Here is a 15,000-nt window from a genome sequence, read left to right on the forward strand (position 1 = left end):
ATTATATTCCCCCGCTAACAGGAAGGAAGGAAGGAATGGCTGAATGAAACGCCACGATAAACCACTTCACTTCGCCACTAAACACCAACATTGACCAAGAAAGACAAACAGACGCACGGACACACGCACACACACTCACACTCACCACGGCACACACTGAGGCACGCACCCACCGCTCACTACTCACAACAACAGCTGACTGACTACTTTTTTTTGTCTCCTTCTCAGTCCCTCCTACTTCCAACCAGCCTCCGTTCCTCCAGTCACCAAACTAATCCACTTCTCGCGCTATTACACGTTCCCTGGCAGTACCTCCCTCCCATACACAAACCCATATGAACACCCAATTATTCCCAGTCAATAAATCATTGGTCAGTTGTGTGCGGGAGTGTTTTTTAAGCTAGTTATCTGCCTCCGGGTTTTATAATGAGAACCGGCATCTCTGTTCCCCCAGGCGGCGCATGCGCAAAGCCTACTCCGCCGCTCTGCTCTCTGTTCAATCAAGTGCATCTTGCCGCCTTTTGCTGATATACACTGCATCATTCGCATTCTCGATATACATACCAGATGGCGTGACTCATACGTTTAATGAGAGAGGAGGGAGGGGAGAGCGAGAGAGGGAGGGAATGAGTAAGAGAGACGGTAAAGAAGGAGTGGGTGAAGGGAGGGGGTAAGAGAGGGAGCGCGCAACAGGTGACAGGGAGGGTGGGTAGGTGAGAGGGTGAGAGGGTTGGCAGTCCTGTGATATTCATACGGACATACTGATGTGGTGGTGGTGGTTTCTTAGGAAGGTGATTCACGCCTTGAAAACTTATCCGCGTGACGAGAGAATGATAGTGTGAGAGAGCGGAAAGGTCAGCTAGCCATAGGGTGATATTTAACTGATGGTCTCTCTCTCTCTCTCTCTCTCTCTCTCTCTCTCTCTCTCTCTCTCTCTCTCTCTCTCTCTCTAAGGTACTTTCACCGGAAGAACACTGTCACTTGTGAATAGGAACAGAATCAATGAATGCCTTCCTTTCTGCTCTACGGCCCCGTGTCTCCTCCTCTCCCTCAATACTCGACAATAATTACACGAGTTTCTACATTCTGACTGCATTATGCATGGTTCCTTTCATTAACTCCTTGAACAACATACGTAATTTTTTTTCGTGGGCCTAGTATTAAACAGTACGATAATCTTTGACCTCCATACGAAAGTTCCAGTCTTATCTTTTTGGAGCATGGCTGTGATAGGAGAGAAGTACGATAATGTGTTTTTTATTGCGGTTTTTTTTTTTTTTTTTTTCTTCACCCTTAATTTTCTATTGATTTGTGTCGTTATTATCGTTTGTCTTCTTTTTCTATTGTTCTTTTTATTTATTTATTTAATATATTTTTTACTCTAGTTTTCTCTTCTTTTATTTTCCTTTTCTTTTCCTCTTCGTTGGAATTTCCTGCATATAGAAATCAGTTTTTCATAGTTTTTTTTCTTTTATTTCGTAGAATACACAACTTTTCCTTTACTTTCTCTCGATCTTCTTCTCTTTTCACCATATTTCCAGAAGTTAATTGTTGCTTTTCCCTCTAATTTCTTAACAACACACGTTTTATTTCTTCTTTTCCAGCGAAGAGCTTGTAATTAACTTTCCTCTTAATGACAGACACACAAACTCTCTCTCTCTCTCTCTCTCCTCTCTCTCTCTCTCTCTCTCTCTCTCTCTCTCTCTCTCTCTCTCTCTCTCTCTCTCTCTCTCGTGGATTGCTGAGTGTTATAAAAACCTTAAGTGATGTGTAAATGAATTGAGAGAGAGAGAGAGGAGAGAGAGAGAGAGAGAGAGAGAGAGAGAGAGAGAGAGAGAGAGAGAGAGAGAGAGAGAGAGAGGAGGAGAGAGAGAGAGAGATTCGTCATGGGTTTACTGTTTCCGTTTTGATGAAAATTTTCCTTCTTCTTTTTCTTCTTCTCCTTCTTCTTCTTCTTCTTTTTCTTCTTTTTCTTCTTCTTCCTCTTCTTCTTCTTCTTCCTTTCTTAGTTCTCCTTGTTATTAATTTGCATCTTATGAAAGTAAAATAAGAAAAAAATAGAAAGTAGGTAAATAAATACGAGACAAAATGAGCGAAAGGACTCTCTCTCTCTCTCTCTCTCTCTCTCTCTCTCTCTCTCTCTCTCTCTCTCCTCGTGGCATTTATCCAGTCCTTCTCTTATCGCTGACAATTGGAAAACACAATATCCTTTAACAAACTGGTATTTTCTTCTACATACATATTTAAAACATATTAGCAGTAGTAATCATTGTAATAAAAACATTAAGTAATTTAGATAATATTGGCATGTCATTATTTTGATTTCACTATGCGCTGAGGAGGAGGAGGAAGAGGAGGAGGTTGAGGAGGAGGTATTAATAGGGAGTGTTCCATCAGGCCCAATGAACCTGGAACGTGCCGTCTATACTTTTTTGTTTAGCGTTTCGACCCGGGAGAGATTTGGCACAACAGCGGAGTCCATCTACACACACACCAGGAAAAAAAACACGTGATGCCACAAAACTCTATCATCAGTAACATACAAAACAAAAACAATAATCCAACACCTACGATCAAATTATGTAAATGCATGTAACTTACACAGTAGCTCTCTATCACTGGACCTGGAAGAAAAACAATTCGCCACCGACCGGTCTGCTTACTAATAATATTTCAAAGTTTGGGTCACTAAATTCTCCATTTTCTGTTTTAAGTTCTTAAGAGAGAACGTAAACTTTAAGGATGGCTCATGTAAATTCTCATTCTGCTTATTATCCTGCTTATTAGTCCCTTCCCTTTTCGTCACTCAACGTTGCCAAGCAGTGTGTGGATCGCTTGGTGGATCGCCTGCAGTGAGCCGCCTCGCTTGATTCCACTCGTATCTGAGAGGGTTTGGCGGAATATGAGTCGAAGCAGGCGGTTCACAGTAGACGACTCACACGCTGGCGACGCTGATAGGTGAGCGTGGAGGTGAAGGGGAGTGTACCTATAAACAACAGTAAATAGGCTACAATAAACAATGTGGAATTTTTATTTTTTATTGTTTTTTTGTTGTTGTTTTTTGTTTTTTTTCGTAACACACTAATAGCACTCCTATTACTGACACAGTTGACTTGAGCTTTGCCCCGAGAGAGAGGCTGGGGAGACCACGGGGGCTACGTTGGGTTAGTGGATCTGCCGTTGCCGCACCGCCTTCACGAAGGTGTGGATATCGCTGGCCAGCAGGTGAGGGCGCTCCATGGCCGCGAAGTGACCGCCAGCTGGATGGTCCCTGCGGGTGAAACAGAACGGCTTCAAGTTTCGTGAGGTAAGTGAATTTTTGTCGCTATTCACAAACGTGTGGCACTGACTGAAAGGTTACATCATCCATTATTTTTTTTTTTCACGCTTATAAACACATTACCTTCCACGAAAAGCAAATCACTAAGTTTATTGTTTCCATAGATACACGAAGGGAAGGTGAAGGAAGGTGTCTTGTTTCCCACCCCTCGGAGTCAACACTCTGTTAACCCATCCCACCCCCATCGTAGCATTTAAAACACACCTACGGGATTAGGGGAGATCTAAAATACCACAAACGGCCAAGGGATGGGGAAGGGAACGGGAAGGGGAAGGGGAGAATTTATTGATATGTCTGTGAGTGTCCCTGCCCGCCACCCTCGCCACGCGCCCCTCGACCTCACCGGTAGGTCACGATGTCGTAAAACTTGTGAGCGAGAAAGTTCTTTGGATCGACGCCCAGCTCTTGAGGGAAGGCGCCGATACCAGTGGGCACGCGTACAGGGATGCTGCAGAGAGAGAGAGAGAGAGAGAGAGAGAGAGAGAGAGAGTTGTTAGAATGTAGTATTACGTGTGTTTTTATTATAACATATAATTGCTATCCAAAACCACATGTATTTCAATATAATCAATGAATGTCTTACTACTACTACTACTACTACTACTACTACTACCACTATACCCACTTGTCAATGGTTCGCGTCAGGACTTTGCCGAAATATTCAGCGTAGAACCGCATACTGGAGGTGATGGAGCCCGTGAACCTGCGCCACAGAAGAGACAGGGGTGAGGACAAGACTGGGGAGTCAGGGGAACAGGGAGCTGAGGGGCATTCTTGAAAACCCTTATAACATCCATTCCTTTTCATACAATCGTAGTTTAATATCTCAGAAACCCTAAAAACATTCTTTAAAACCCTTACAACTTTTAGTCCTTTATTTCATTCCTACTTAACATCTCAAGAACCATCCAATTCTTTGAAAACCCTTATAATTTTCATTCCTTTTCGTACGATAGTAGTTTAACATCTCAGAAACCCTAAAAACACTCTTTAAAGCCCTAACAACTTCCACCCCTTTCGTACAGTCCTACTTAACATCTCAAGAACCATCAAAACACCTTAAAAAAACCCTTATAACACCCATTCCAGCAGGGCGAGTAGGGACGAAGCGCCAGTGTTTACAAATAAAACCACGGGGAACTCCACTGAACCTACCAATAGACGCAGATGTTGTCGAGAATTTGATCAAGAGGGATTGGGAAGTCAGGCTGCAGCAGACCACCATCGGGTAAGTGAGGGTTCTCCTTGTGGGTCCAGGTGCTGAATTTCTCCAGTATGTACACAGCTAGGCTAACGGGGAGCTGGTTTACTGCAGCGCCTAACATGGGAGAAGAGAGTAGGCTATGATTATTATTATTTTCATTATTGTTACTGTTACTATTGCCATGTCTCTGAAATTATCAAGATACTTTTCATAATTTTAGATAATTCTTTTGATTAGTCTTTTGAAGGGCTGGCGGCTTCAGTGGGCCTTTTTTCAGCCATTTTGTTGCCTTAAGCTGCAGCCCTTCATACATTAAAAAAAAAATAAATAAATAAATAATCAATAAGTCGAAGAAACACAGGGACATTGGTCTGAAGGCAGGATGAACAACACATAGACAACACGGGGATCGCATTGTGCCTTGGAACCGTATTCAGAAGCGCTTTGCTCCAACACCACGACTATTTTCCAAGGCCACAGAGACGATTACCCGGGTTCTCAAGAGTGTTTCAGGCTATTTCTCCCGTTCGCTGTGTAAGAATTTAGTTTATTTGTCACTAGAACCGGAGAAACAGCCTTAGAAACCCACGTAACTTCAACAACAGCCTTTTGAAAGCAGTCGGGTAGCAATTTCCAACAGTGCATACCTATAGTGTCAGGCTTGGTGGATTGGATGTGGAGGTAGCCAGTCTCCCTTAAGAACATGCTCGTTTTCTCCCACATCGGGTACACCTTGTGCTGATCCTTTGCGTCCACCACGAGCCCCGCCGGCAGCACAGAGCCCAAGATTGCCTTCAGCATCCTCCCGGTGGTGCTGATTAGAGCCATGTTGATGTGAATGCCCAGTACACTGCAACGGAGAGCGAGAGAACGCGTTAGTGATGCGGAGAGATGCAGACAGCGGGCGCTTGTTTTGAAATACTTCCGCGCCTCATCTCCACTACTTTCAAAAGCCTCTGGGAAATGAAGTGACACGGGTTTTCTTAGGTTTTTTTTTTTATGGTTTTAGTGATAGTTCAAGAAGATATGTACATTGTTGACGGAAGTAGGACTCGGCTTATCATCTCTGTGGCCTTTGAAAATAATTGTGGTGAGAGAGCAGAGCAGAGAGCCAACATCTGATGCTCCGTAATTTGAAAAGATTAATTTCCTTGTAAGGACTAAATTTTAAGGGCAGAAATAGTAAGAGCCATGAGTTTCTTCTTCTTCTTCTTCTTCTTCTTCTTCTTCTTCTTCGTACACACCATGAACCAGAGAACCGGAGGATATATATAAAAAAAAAAAAAATAATAATAATAAAATAAATAAATAAAAAAGGGGAATAAATAAATAAATAGAATAAACATAAGAAAAGAAAGCAAGATAAGGGACGGGTAAGAAGAGCACGCCATGGTCAGAAAGTAAACAGATGAATAGGAAAGGATTGGCGAGGCAGACGAGCGAATTATAAGGAAAGGAGAGATGAAACAGAAAGTTGCGTCAGAGAGAGAGAGAGAGAGAGGGGGGGGGAGAAGAAGAGGAAGAAACAAAAAGAAAACAAAAGAGAATGCCACAGAAAGAAAATTTAAGCAATAATAGAAATCCGACAACTCTTCTTTCCTCTCTCTCTCTCTCTCTCTCTCTCTCTCTCTCTCTCTCTCGGTCCAGTACAGAGAGGGCATTATGCAGATGTCTAGCAGAAGAGGTGGTGTGTGTCTGTGTGGGGGGATAAGTCTCCGTGAGAGGGCCAAGTATTGCTCGCTAGACGGGTTTCCACTCCCTGTTAAATTCAATGAGAAGAAAGGAAGGTAGTGGAGAGAGAGAGAGAGAGAGAGAGATTGTGTCGAGTGCAGTCGGTTAGAATACGAAAGCTAAAAAAAAAAAAAAAAAAAAGCAGGAAAGAAAAATGATAATAGGAATTCACATGAAACGAACGATGATGAATGATAGAAACACAGAAGGAAGAAAGAGAAATCAATAATAAAAGAGTAGATGTATTATTGTCATTATTATCATGTCGCTCAGAGAATCTAGCGAGGGATCTTGTTTACGTAGTCAGCAGTTACCACAAGGAAGTTTTTTTTTTTGGCTGTAGTTTGGTTAGGTCAGGTTAGGTTTTTGCTGCAGTGTATGTTAATATCATCATTATCTTTCCTCACTTAACTTTCCACACGCACAAAAAAAATTTAGGAGTGAATTAATATTGTATTGTGTTAAATCTGGTATTTACGAGCCGGCCTGGGAAAGCGATTGTGATATTATTATTATTATTAGTAGTAGTAGTAGTAATAGTAGTAGTAGTAGTATCAATAGGAGCACACATACTTATCAGGTCAGGTTAGGCTAGATCAGTAGTATCAGTATCAGCAACAGCACACATACTTCTCAGGATAGAGGGTCGCCATGTCCGTCACGATGAGAGAGCCCCAGTCGCCTCCCTGCACGAAGAATTTCTCGTAGCCTAGCCTCTTCATCAGCTTCAGGAAGATCTGCGCGGTCTGGAGGTCCCCCAAGCCTGGCCAAAAACAAAAACACGTGGGCGAGTCAGTTTCGTCTTGAGAGCTGCGGGGTGCCGAGGAGTGGGGGCAATGGAGGCAGGAGAGAGCAGGGAGAGGGGTTAGGGAAAGGAGCAGCAGCAGTAGGAGGAGCAGCAGGGGTCGAGCACGTCACGAACCCGACTGGTCTGAAAGTTGTATACGCAAGCACATTGTTCGAGATGCAAAGCAAAAACAAATGAGTGAGAGAAAAAAAAAGGTGAAATGTTACTTTACGTATATTTGGTGTTCCATCTTGCTGGTTGCCTGATCGTGGCTTTTGCATCTCTTACTGACAGCAGGTTTACTGTGGGTTCATTTTATAACCGTCTGTTTGGTTGTAGTCCGTGTGTGTGTGTGTGTGTGTGTCCCTTTCTTTCTCTTATTTCAACTTTCCCGAAAGACGCAGTGTGTGGGATGGGGGGGAAGAGGGAAGGGGTGATAGTTGTATTATTGAAGTGGTGGTAGAGGTGGTAGTAGTAGAAGTACTAGTAGAAGTAGGAGGAGGAGGAGGAGGAGTAATCATCATCATCATTGTTAACAGCACCAGTAGTAATAGAAGTAGTAGTAGTAGTAGTAGAGGTAGTGGTATTAGAAGTAGAAATATAAGTAACAGGAAGAGGAACAAAAGCAGTAGGTGTGGTCAAGTTAGGAGAGGAGACAGCCAACGCCTTGCAGAGTACAATATTCAGACACGTGGTATTAGAATCTGTTGAGGCGTGACTGCACTACACCCTCGCTTGTGTACGCTGGTTCCGTGGCGTCTCTCCTGGGCTGCATCTTCCCGCTCTATTTTGAACCACAGCTACGACGCATCTCCATTACATTCAAGTCTACAGATATCGCTTCAAAGATTTCTAAGATTATTTTTATACGATTCTTGTGACAGATTAACCATGTTTCTTCTTTATTAACAGGAGAAACACTCTAGAGAAACCGGCTAATCATCTTTGTAGCCTTTGAAAAATACTCGTGGTGAAATAGAGAGAGAAAGAGCAAAGCGTTTTAGAATACTGGTTGAACTCTTGCCCCGCTACGCTGCAGATCGGATGAAGGCCGCTACTTTCCTTGGGTTCTTTCAACGCTCTCAACATTTCTCCGCTGCGTACGCCGGAGGAAAAAGAAAAAAAGTAAAAAGAAAAGAAAAAAAAGTGTTGGGATCGCGACGTAACAGAAAATGAAGGTAAAAGGATTTAAAGAAACTAAGACGGCGGAAATTTTACAGAAAGAAAAAAAATAAAGAAAACGGTAAAAGATAAGAGAACAAAAGACGACAAAACTTAATTTTTAAGTAAAAGATAAATAAAAAGCGGAGAAAGGGAACAGAACTAACGAGAAATGGCTGAAGATAATAGTAATACGAAAAAAAGATAAGAGAAAATAATAAAACAAAAGATAAAAGGGAACTGATAAAAAAAAATTTAAAAATAGTAAAGGCAGATTGTAAAATAACAGAAAACGGAAAGCGGGAATAGATAAAAACAAAAGGAAGATTGGCAAAAGTTCAGAGCAAGAAAAAAATTACGAATATTGATAGAAAAAGTAATGATAGTACATGAAAATAAAGAAAAAAGAAAGGAAAAAAAACAGCTAAAATAACAATAATGAAATATAAAATAAACGATAAATAAAATAAATAAGACATGAAAAGACACTAATTATTCAGACATAAAAACCAATTAAGACTACAGGAAATAAAAAAAAAGAAAGAAGAGAACCAAAGAGCAAAAGAGAAAAAAAATAATAATAAAATAAAGGTACTAGGAGATGCAGCAATAATTCAGATAAAGAACAAGAAAAAAAAAGAAAAAATACTTAATGGAAGAATGTATTGCTTAATATAGAACTAATAAAAGACTCTCTCTCTCTCTCTCTCTCTCTCTCTCTCTCTCTCTCTCTCTCTCTCTCTCTCTCTCTCAATTATAAAGTTGAAAGCGTATGCCAATTATGGGTAAAGAAAAAAGAACGAGAGGCGCTTTTCTCTCTCTTTCTCTTTCTCTATCTATCTCTCTATCTCTCTCTCTCTCTTCACGTCTTCTATTTTCTCGACCAGTTTCTGAATGAGACGGGAGGAGCAGCGCGGCCCGAATCTTGAGGCAGGCGTTCGTTTTGATGGCTTTGTGTTGCCGCCCCTTATATTCTCTAATGTTGGTGTATTTTTTATGCGCTTCTTGACTCTTCCACACTCGCCGTTTTCTGTGGCCACGGTGGTGTTCTGTCAGTTTTTTCATGGGTGTCTTTCCTTTTCTTCCTTTTTTTTTCTCTTTTTTTTTTTTTTCTTTTTTTTTTTTTGCTTTGTTTTTTGTTTCGAGTTTATTGTGAAGAGTGCAGTGTTATCATTTTTGGTATCACATCTCCATATCACCTCTTCTAGAACCAATTTTGTTTACCTTCCTACCTTAACCTAACTCCACCTAACTTCGCCCGACACTCAATCCATTACAATCTTTAAATCCCCACCTGAACTTAACCTAACTTCACCTCAGTCAACCATACCACTATCATCACACACACACACACACACACACACACACACACACACCTATAAAATCCTCACCGCTCTTAGCAGACCATCCCCACTACCCATTTCCCTATAACACGCTGTCAAGGTAGTGAAGTAGAGAGACACTGATAAGAAAAGTAGGAAAGGAATGCGCGCGTGGGGGGTGTATGAGAGAGAGAGAGAGAGAGAGAGAGAGAGAGAGAGAGAGAGAGAGAGAGAGAGAGAGAGAGAGAGAGAGAGAGAGAGAGAGAGAGAGAGAAACGTGTTCCAGTGCCGTGCGTGGTGTGGGGAACCAGCGTACGGTGCAGAAAAAGCCGAAAACTGCCACGACCTATCTGAGCTGAGGGAGAGAGTGGGAGAGAGGGCGAGAGGGCGAGAGAGAGAGAGAGTGTGGGGCAGGGGGCTGGGGAGGGGATGAAAGGAAAGGAAAGGAGATTAAGAAGGTCAGCTGGGGGTAGTGATAAAGTTTAATAAATGTTGAAGGAAAGTGAACTGAGGGAAGAAAAGATTAACAGAGAGAGAGAGAGAGAGAGAGAGAGAGAGAGAGAGAGAGAGAGAGAGAAAGAGAGTAATGTACGCAGACATTCAGAGAGATAAAGAAAGAGAAAGGAAGACTGACACACACACACACACACACACACACACACACACACACACACACACACACAGAAAGAGAGAGAGATAGATAGATAGATAGATAGATAGATAGATACTTTATTGACCACAACACACACACACACACACACACCTTGCTTAGCGGACGCCTGCGAGAAAGCATAGCCAGGAATAGACGGACAGATAACTTCGAAGGCCACACCACTGCCCTCCTGCGGCGTCGTCAGGAGCGGCAGGATGTTGTAGAACTCCACCACAGAGCCAGGCCACCCGTGCACCATCAGGAGGGGCACCACTGTCACCCCTGGGCCCGCCTTCGCCGCTGCCCTCAGGAAGTGAATGTCCAGGCCTTCTATCTGAGTCCTGAAGGGTTAGAAAGGGAGGATTGTGGCTTTAATAGTAGTAGTAGTAGTAGTAGTAGTAGTAGTAGTAGTAGTGAGTTACAGGTTAGTAGCAGCCCACCGATAGGAAGCTTTGGTGAAGAAAAGTTAATTGTTTATTCCAGTAGAAACGTTTTTCTTTTCTGTTAAGTAAGAGCGGCGCTGACCAGTAACAACAGAATTTATATATCAAAAAGGCCCACTGAGGAGGTGCCAGATCCCACAGAAAAAAGTCAAGAGGATTACCCAAAACTACTAATAAATTCTAAGTGAAGGGCGTGCGCGTATAGAGCAGTGTGAAGGAAGGGAGCTAGCTGTCTTGAGAGGGCAGGCCAAGCTGGATCGCGGAGAACTTCACACCACCCCTTGACTCACTGCTTAGACTCAGTAATCAGGTTAGTGCTGAGTCATTAGAGCTGAACCACACTGTAGGGACGGTCACGCTCAAGTCGCGGTCCACTCACGGTTCAGGAGTCAAATATAATTACACGCATTTCAACGGAAGCATCCACACTGGCGTTTACGGTTCCCATAGATGATATGCATGTAATAATACGTATCTGAAGTGTATCTGAGTGTGACCGTCCCTCTAGTGTGCATCTGCCGTTAGCTTTAAAAGATGACACATATAGATCTGAACGATACGAGGAAGATACGTTAGGCATGTTTAGCAAAGGGGACTGCCACGTGTAGGCCTGTTCTCCCCTTGCTCCAACCCTTATGATCTTATGTTCTCAGGCACGTACTTGAAGTGAGGGTAAGAATTGAGCCTCTCCTCCCTTTTCTTCCAGTCATATTTAGTGCGCCAGTACTTCACCACGGCGTTCAGTGTGGTGTCCGTGAAGCCATAGGTGAAGTTTGCGTCCTTCAGTGCCGGGGTGAGTCGCAGGGGCAGGGCCAGACGCGCCTTCAGGTCATCAAGGTCCTGCGGGGGAAGATACGTGTTGGTGTGCTTGTAGAAGGGTAGGTTACGTCAAGTTAACGTCAGGTTCAGTTAGGTCAGATAAGGTTAGGTCAGGTTACGTTAGGTTAAGTTAGGTTAGGTGGTGAGGTCAGCTGTGAGGAGAAAATAGGGTGTTGGTACAGCTGTAGTTGTAGTAGTAGTAGTAGTAGTAGTAGTAATAGTAGGTTAGGTTAGGTTAGGTTAGGTTAGGTTAAGTCATCTGTGTGGGAGGAAGATACAGTTTTACTACAGAGGCACCACCACCACCACCAACACCACCAACACCAACAACAACAACAAAAATCAACCACAGCAGCATCAATTATAGTACGAGCAACAGATCAGACAGCAGAGGAGAGGGCTTGCAAGCAGACACACAGGCCATTGATAACCCTGAAGAAGAGAGCTCTGTACCTGGTAACACACCGCGCCACTACCACACAGATGAGGATGAGATAAGCAGTCAGTCCTTGAGATAACACGAATTCTCCTTTTGTGGGGGAATTTAAGATAATATAATAAGATAATGGTGAGTGTTAGTGATATATATTTTGTTGTTGTTGTTGTTGTTTTAGTGCAGAGAAGAGGAAAACAAAGTACCACTGAATAGAAGGGGTATTATTGTAGTAGTAGTAGTAGTAGTAGTAGTAGTAGTAGAAGTAGTAGTAGTAGTAGTAGTAATAGTACGTTTCCAATCCCCAGGACCCAGATAGAAGGCTACTACTACTACTACTACTACTACTACTACTACTACTATTACTGCTGCTACAAGAACTAGTTAAAGTATAAGAGGATGATAAAATAACGACTATTGGTGGTAAAAAAATTGTTAAGTATTGACAGTACAAGTAATCAAAGAAGCAAGAATGAAAATAGTGGTAGTAATAGTAGTAGTAAGGGTGGTAGTAATGCTGATGGTGGTGATGATGGTGGTGATGGTGGTAGTGGCAGCAATATCCGGGTATTTCATGAGACTAGCAATGCCATGAAGAGAGAGAGAGAGAGAGAGAGAGAGAGAGAGAGAGAGAGAGAGAGAGAGAGAGAGAGAGAGAGAGAGGAACACGTGACACTCAAGTAATGATGACAAGGCAGAAACCACACATACACACACACACACACACACACACACACACACACACACTTTTAACCGTGTCAGATCTATTCAAAACACTGCATAGCCTTTCAGAAGAGTTAAATACGGCGAATAAATCTAAAATGAAAGCAGTAAATAGCTTAACAGACTTGGGGAAAGGGACCGATGCCAAACTATGTCGATATTTGAAAGGAAAACGCTAGAGAGAGAGAGAGAGAGAGAGAGAGAGAGAGAGAGAGAGAGAGAGAGAGAGAGAGAGAGAGAGAGAGAGAGAATTTTTGTATGATAACCTTATCCCTCATAAACACTTGTGCTTCTGTCGGCACTGTTGTCAAGAGAGAGAGAGAGAGAGAGAGAGAGAGAGAGAGAGAGAGAGAGAGAGAGAGGCTAGTATTCTGAAACGCCTTGGTCTCTCATCACGACTTTTCAAATGAAGCTAGTATTCTGAAACGCCTTGGTCTCTCATCACGACTGTTTTCAAATGCCCCAGAGATGATTAGCCAGTTTGTCAGGGGCGTTCCTTCAGTCAGGGTCGTGAAAATCTTGTTAATCTGTCGCTAAAAGCATAAAAATAGCCTTAAAAAGACGCCCGTGTAACTTCAGCTAGTGGAGTCTTCTGGGTGTGTGACGCAAATGTTTTCGAATTTAGTCCAAAGAGCGATTTCAGTATTGTATTGTTGTTGTTGTTGTTGTTATTATTATTATTATTATTATTATTATTATTATTATTATTATTATTATTATTATCGTCATCATCTCTCATCGATATTCAAAGTGCATTATTAAGATGAATGTTGTAAGTGTATTTTTTTTTTCTTTTCTTTTTTTTTTGCCGTTGCTGTCGTATGTAGTTCATCTTCTTCTTTTTCTTCTTCCCCTTTCTTTTTTTTTCTCTCTCTCTCTTCTCGGATTTCTCTCGTCTTTTTAGTTTCCTTGTTCTTGTAATTCTCGTATTTCTAGTATAGCTTGTTTTTCTTGCCCTTTCGCTGTTCCTGTTGTTGTTGATGTTTTCTCCTTCTTCTTCTTCATCATTATCATCACCCTTTCTCTCTTCTTCTTCTTTTTATTATTATTATTATTATTATTATTATTATTATTATTATTATTATTATTATCGTCGTCATTATTATTGGGCAGGCATGACATGACGAGAGCTGCTGGTCCATCGGGAGTCAGCGAGGAACTGGTCACGAGGAAGAGTAATAAGATAAATCATTCAGTCTTTTTCTTAGCATGTCTTGGCCATCAGATACGCTGCTGCTCCTACTACTACTACTACTACTACTACTACTACTACTACTACTATTCATCAGTCTTTCCCTTGACATGTATGCTCTTACCAGCCGTGTATACACATTTAACAACAACAACAACAACAACAACAGCACTAAAGGCTCTGATATAACAATACCAAAAATAACACACACACGTACACACATTGAAATACAGGTACATACATACATACATACATACATACATAGTTCAATATAAATCACTCACAGCCTTAGAAACATCAATCTTGAATGGCCTGACGGTGGTGTCCTCTTTCTGGCGTTCCCCAGGGCCCCACCAAGGGTTAGGATCGATGAAGGGCGGTGGCGGCTCCTGCATGGTGCGCCACACGATATGCCCCGCACCGGCCACTAGCAGCCCCGCCACCAGGATGTGCAGGATCCCCATCTGTCAAAGGTACAGGGACTAGCTAAAGGAAGTATTACAGGAATTTTTACTCTTTCTCTCTCTCTCTTTCTGTATTCTAAAGCCACATGCATGATTAGCAGGGTTCTCAAGAGCGTTTCTCCTGATAATAATGTAAAGATTGTGTTTATCTGTCACGAGAATGCTAAAAACTCTGTCAAAAACTCGTGTGGGTTCAACTACAGCGTTTTGAAAGAGTGGAGGTGCGGGGTGCAAGTTTCAGAGTGTGGTTCATAGTAATTGTTGTAATTGTTGTTGTTGGTGTTGGTAGTGGTAGTGGTGGTGGTGGTCATGGTGGTGGTGGTGATTGCTTGGTTAACTCTCAGGCTGGTTGACTTTACAGCTGAGTTATTAAAGTTCAGTTAGGAAAAAAAAAATATGTATATCCAGAAATTCAATATACCTATAGAAAAAGGCTTTTGTTTTCCAGTGATGTTTGGACTGCTGGCTTTATTACTCATAGACGGACGGCTCTTGAAGCACAACACTACGAGAACAGTATTGCGTAAGTAGCGTTGCATGCACAGTGGTCAAAATGCAATGAGAAAAAGTACAAATTAAGCATAAAGAAATGCGTTTGTTTACGGCGTTGGGCTGGATGAATCATGAATCGACCGCTGGATAATTTCACCGCACTTTTTTCCCCCTCCTGAAGCTAATAGATGATAGATGAGTGTGTCTCCAGGGCGAGGAGGAGCAGGTGTGTAGGCA

General features: G+C 42.3%; 1 protein-coding gene across 2 annotated transcripts in view; it reads right to left on the reverse strand.

Moving 5' to 3' along the window:
* Positions 1–3,024: 3,024 nt before the first annotated feature.
* LOC135115482 (juvenile hormone epoxide hydrolase 1-like) overlaps positions 3,025–15,000 on the reverse strand; it is a 14,905-nt gene continuing 2,929 nt past the window's right edge. For both annotated transcript variants that reach the window (XM_064032302.1, XM_064032301.1), the window contains exons 2-10: positions 14,092–14,271; positions 11,302–11,480; positions 10,309–10,538; positions 6,906–7,038; positions 5,192–5,394; positions 4,496–4,658; positions 3,966–4,043; positions 3,684–3,788; positions 3,025–3,271 (exon numbers count right to left, since the gene is read on the reverse strand). In XM_064032302.1, the coding sequence (XP_063888372.1) occupies positions 3,166–3,271; positions 3,684–3,788; positions 3,966–4,043; positions 4,496–4,658; positions 5,192–5,394; positions 6,906–7,038; positions 10,309–10,538; positions 11,302–11,480; positions 14,092–14,271 (1,377 nt within the window). In that variant the 3' untranslated portion in view covers positions 3,025–3,165. The remainder of the gene's footprint in view (positions 3,272–3,683; positions 3,789–3,965; positions 4,044–4,495; positions 4,659–5,191; positions 5,395–6,905; positions 7,039–10,308; positions 10,539–11,301; positions 11,481–14,091; positions 14,272–15,000) is intronic.

Source organism: Scylla paramamosain, chromosome 29, assembly GCF_035594125.1.
Source record: "Scylla paramamosain isolate STU-SP2022 chromosome 29, ASM3559412v1, whole genome shotgun sequence".
NCBI lineage: Eukaryota > Metazoa > Arthropoda > Malacostraca > Decapoda > Portunidae > Scylla > Scylla paramamosain.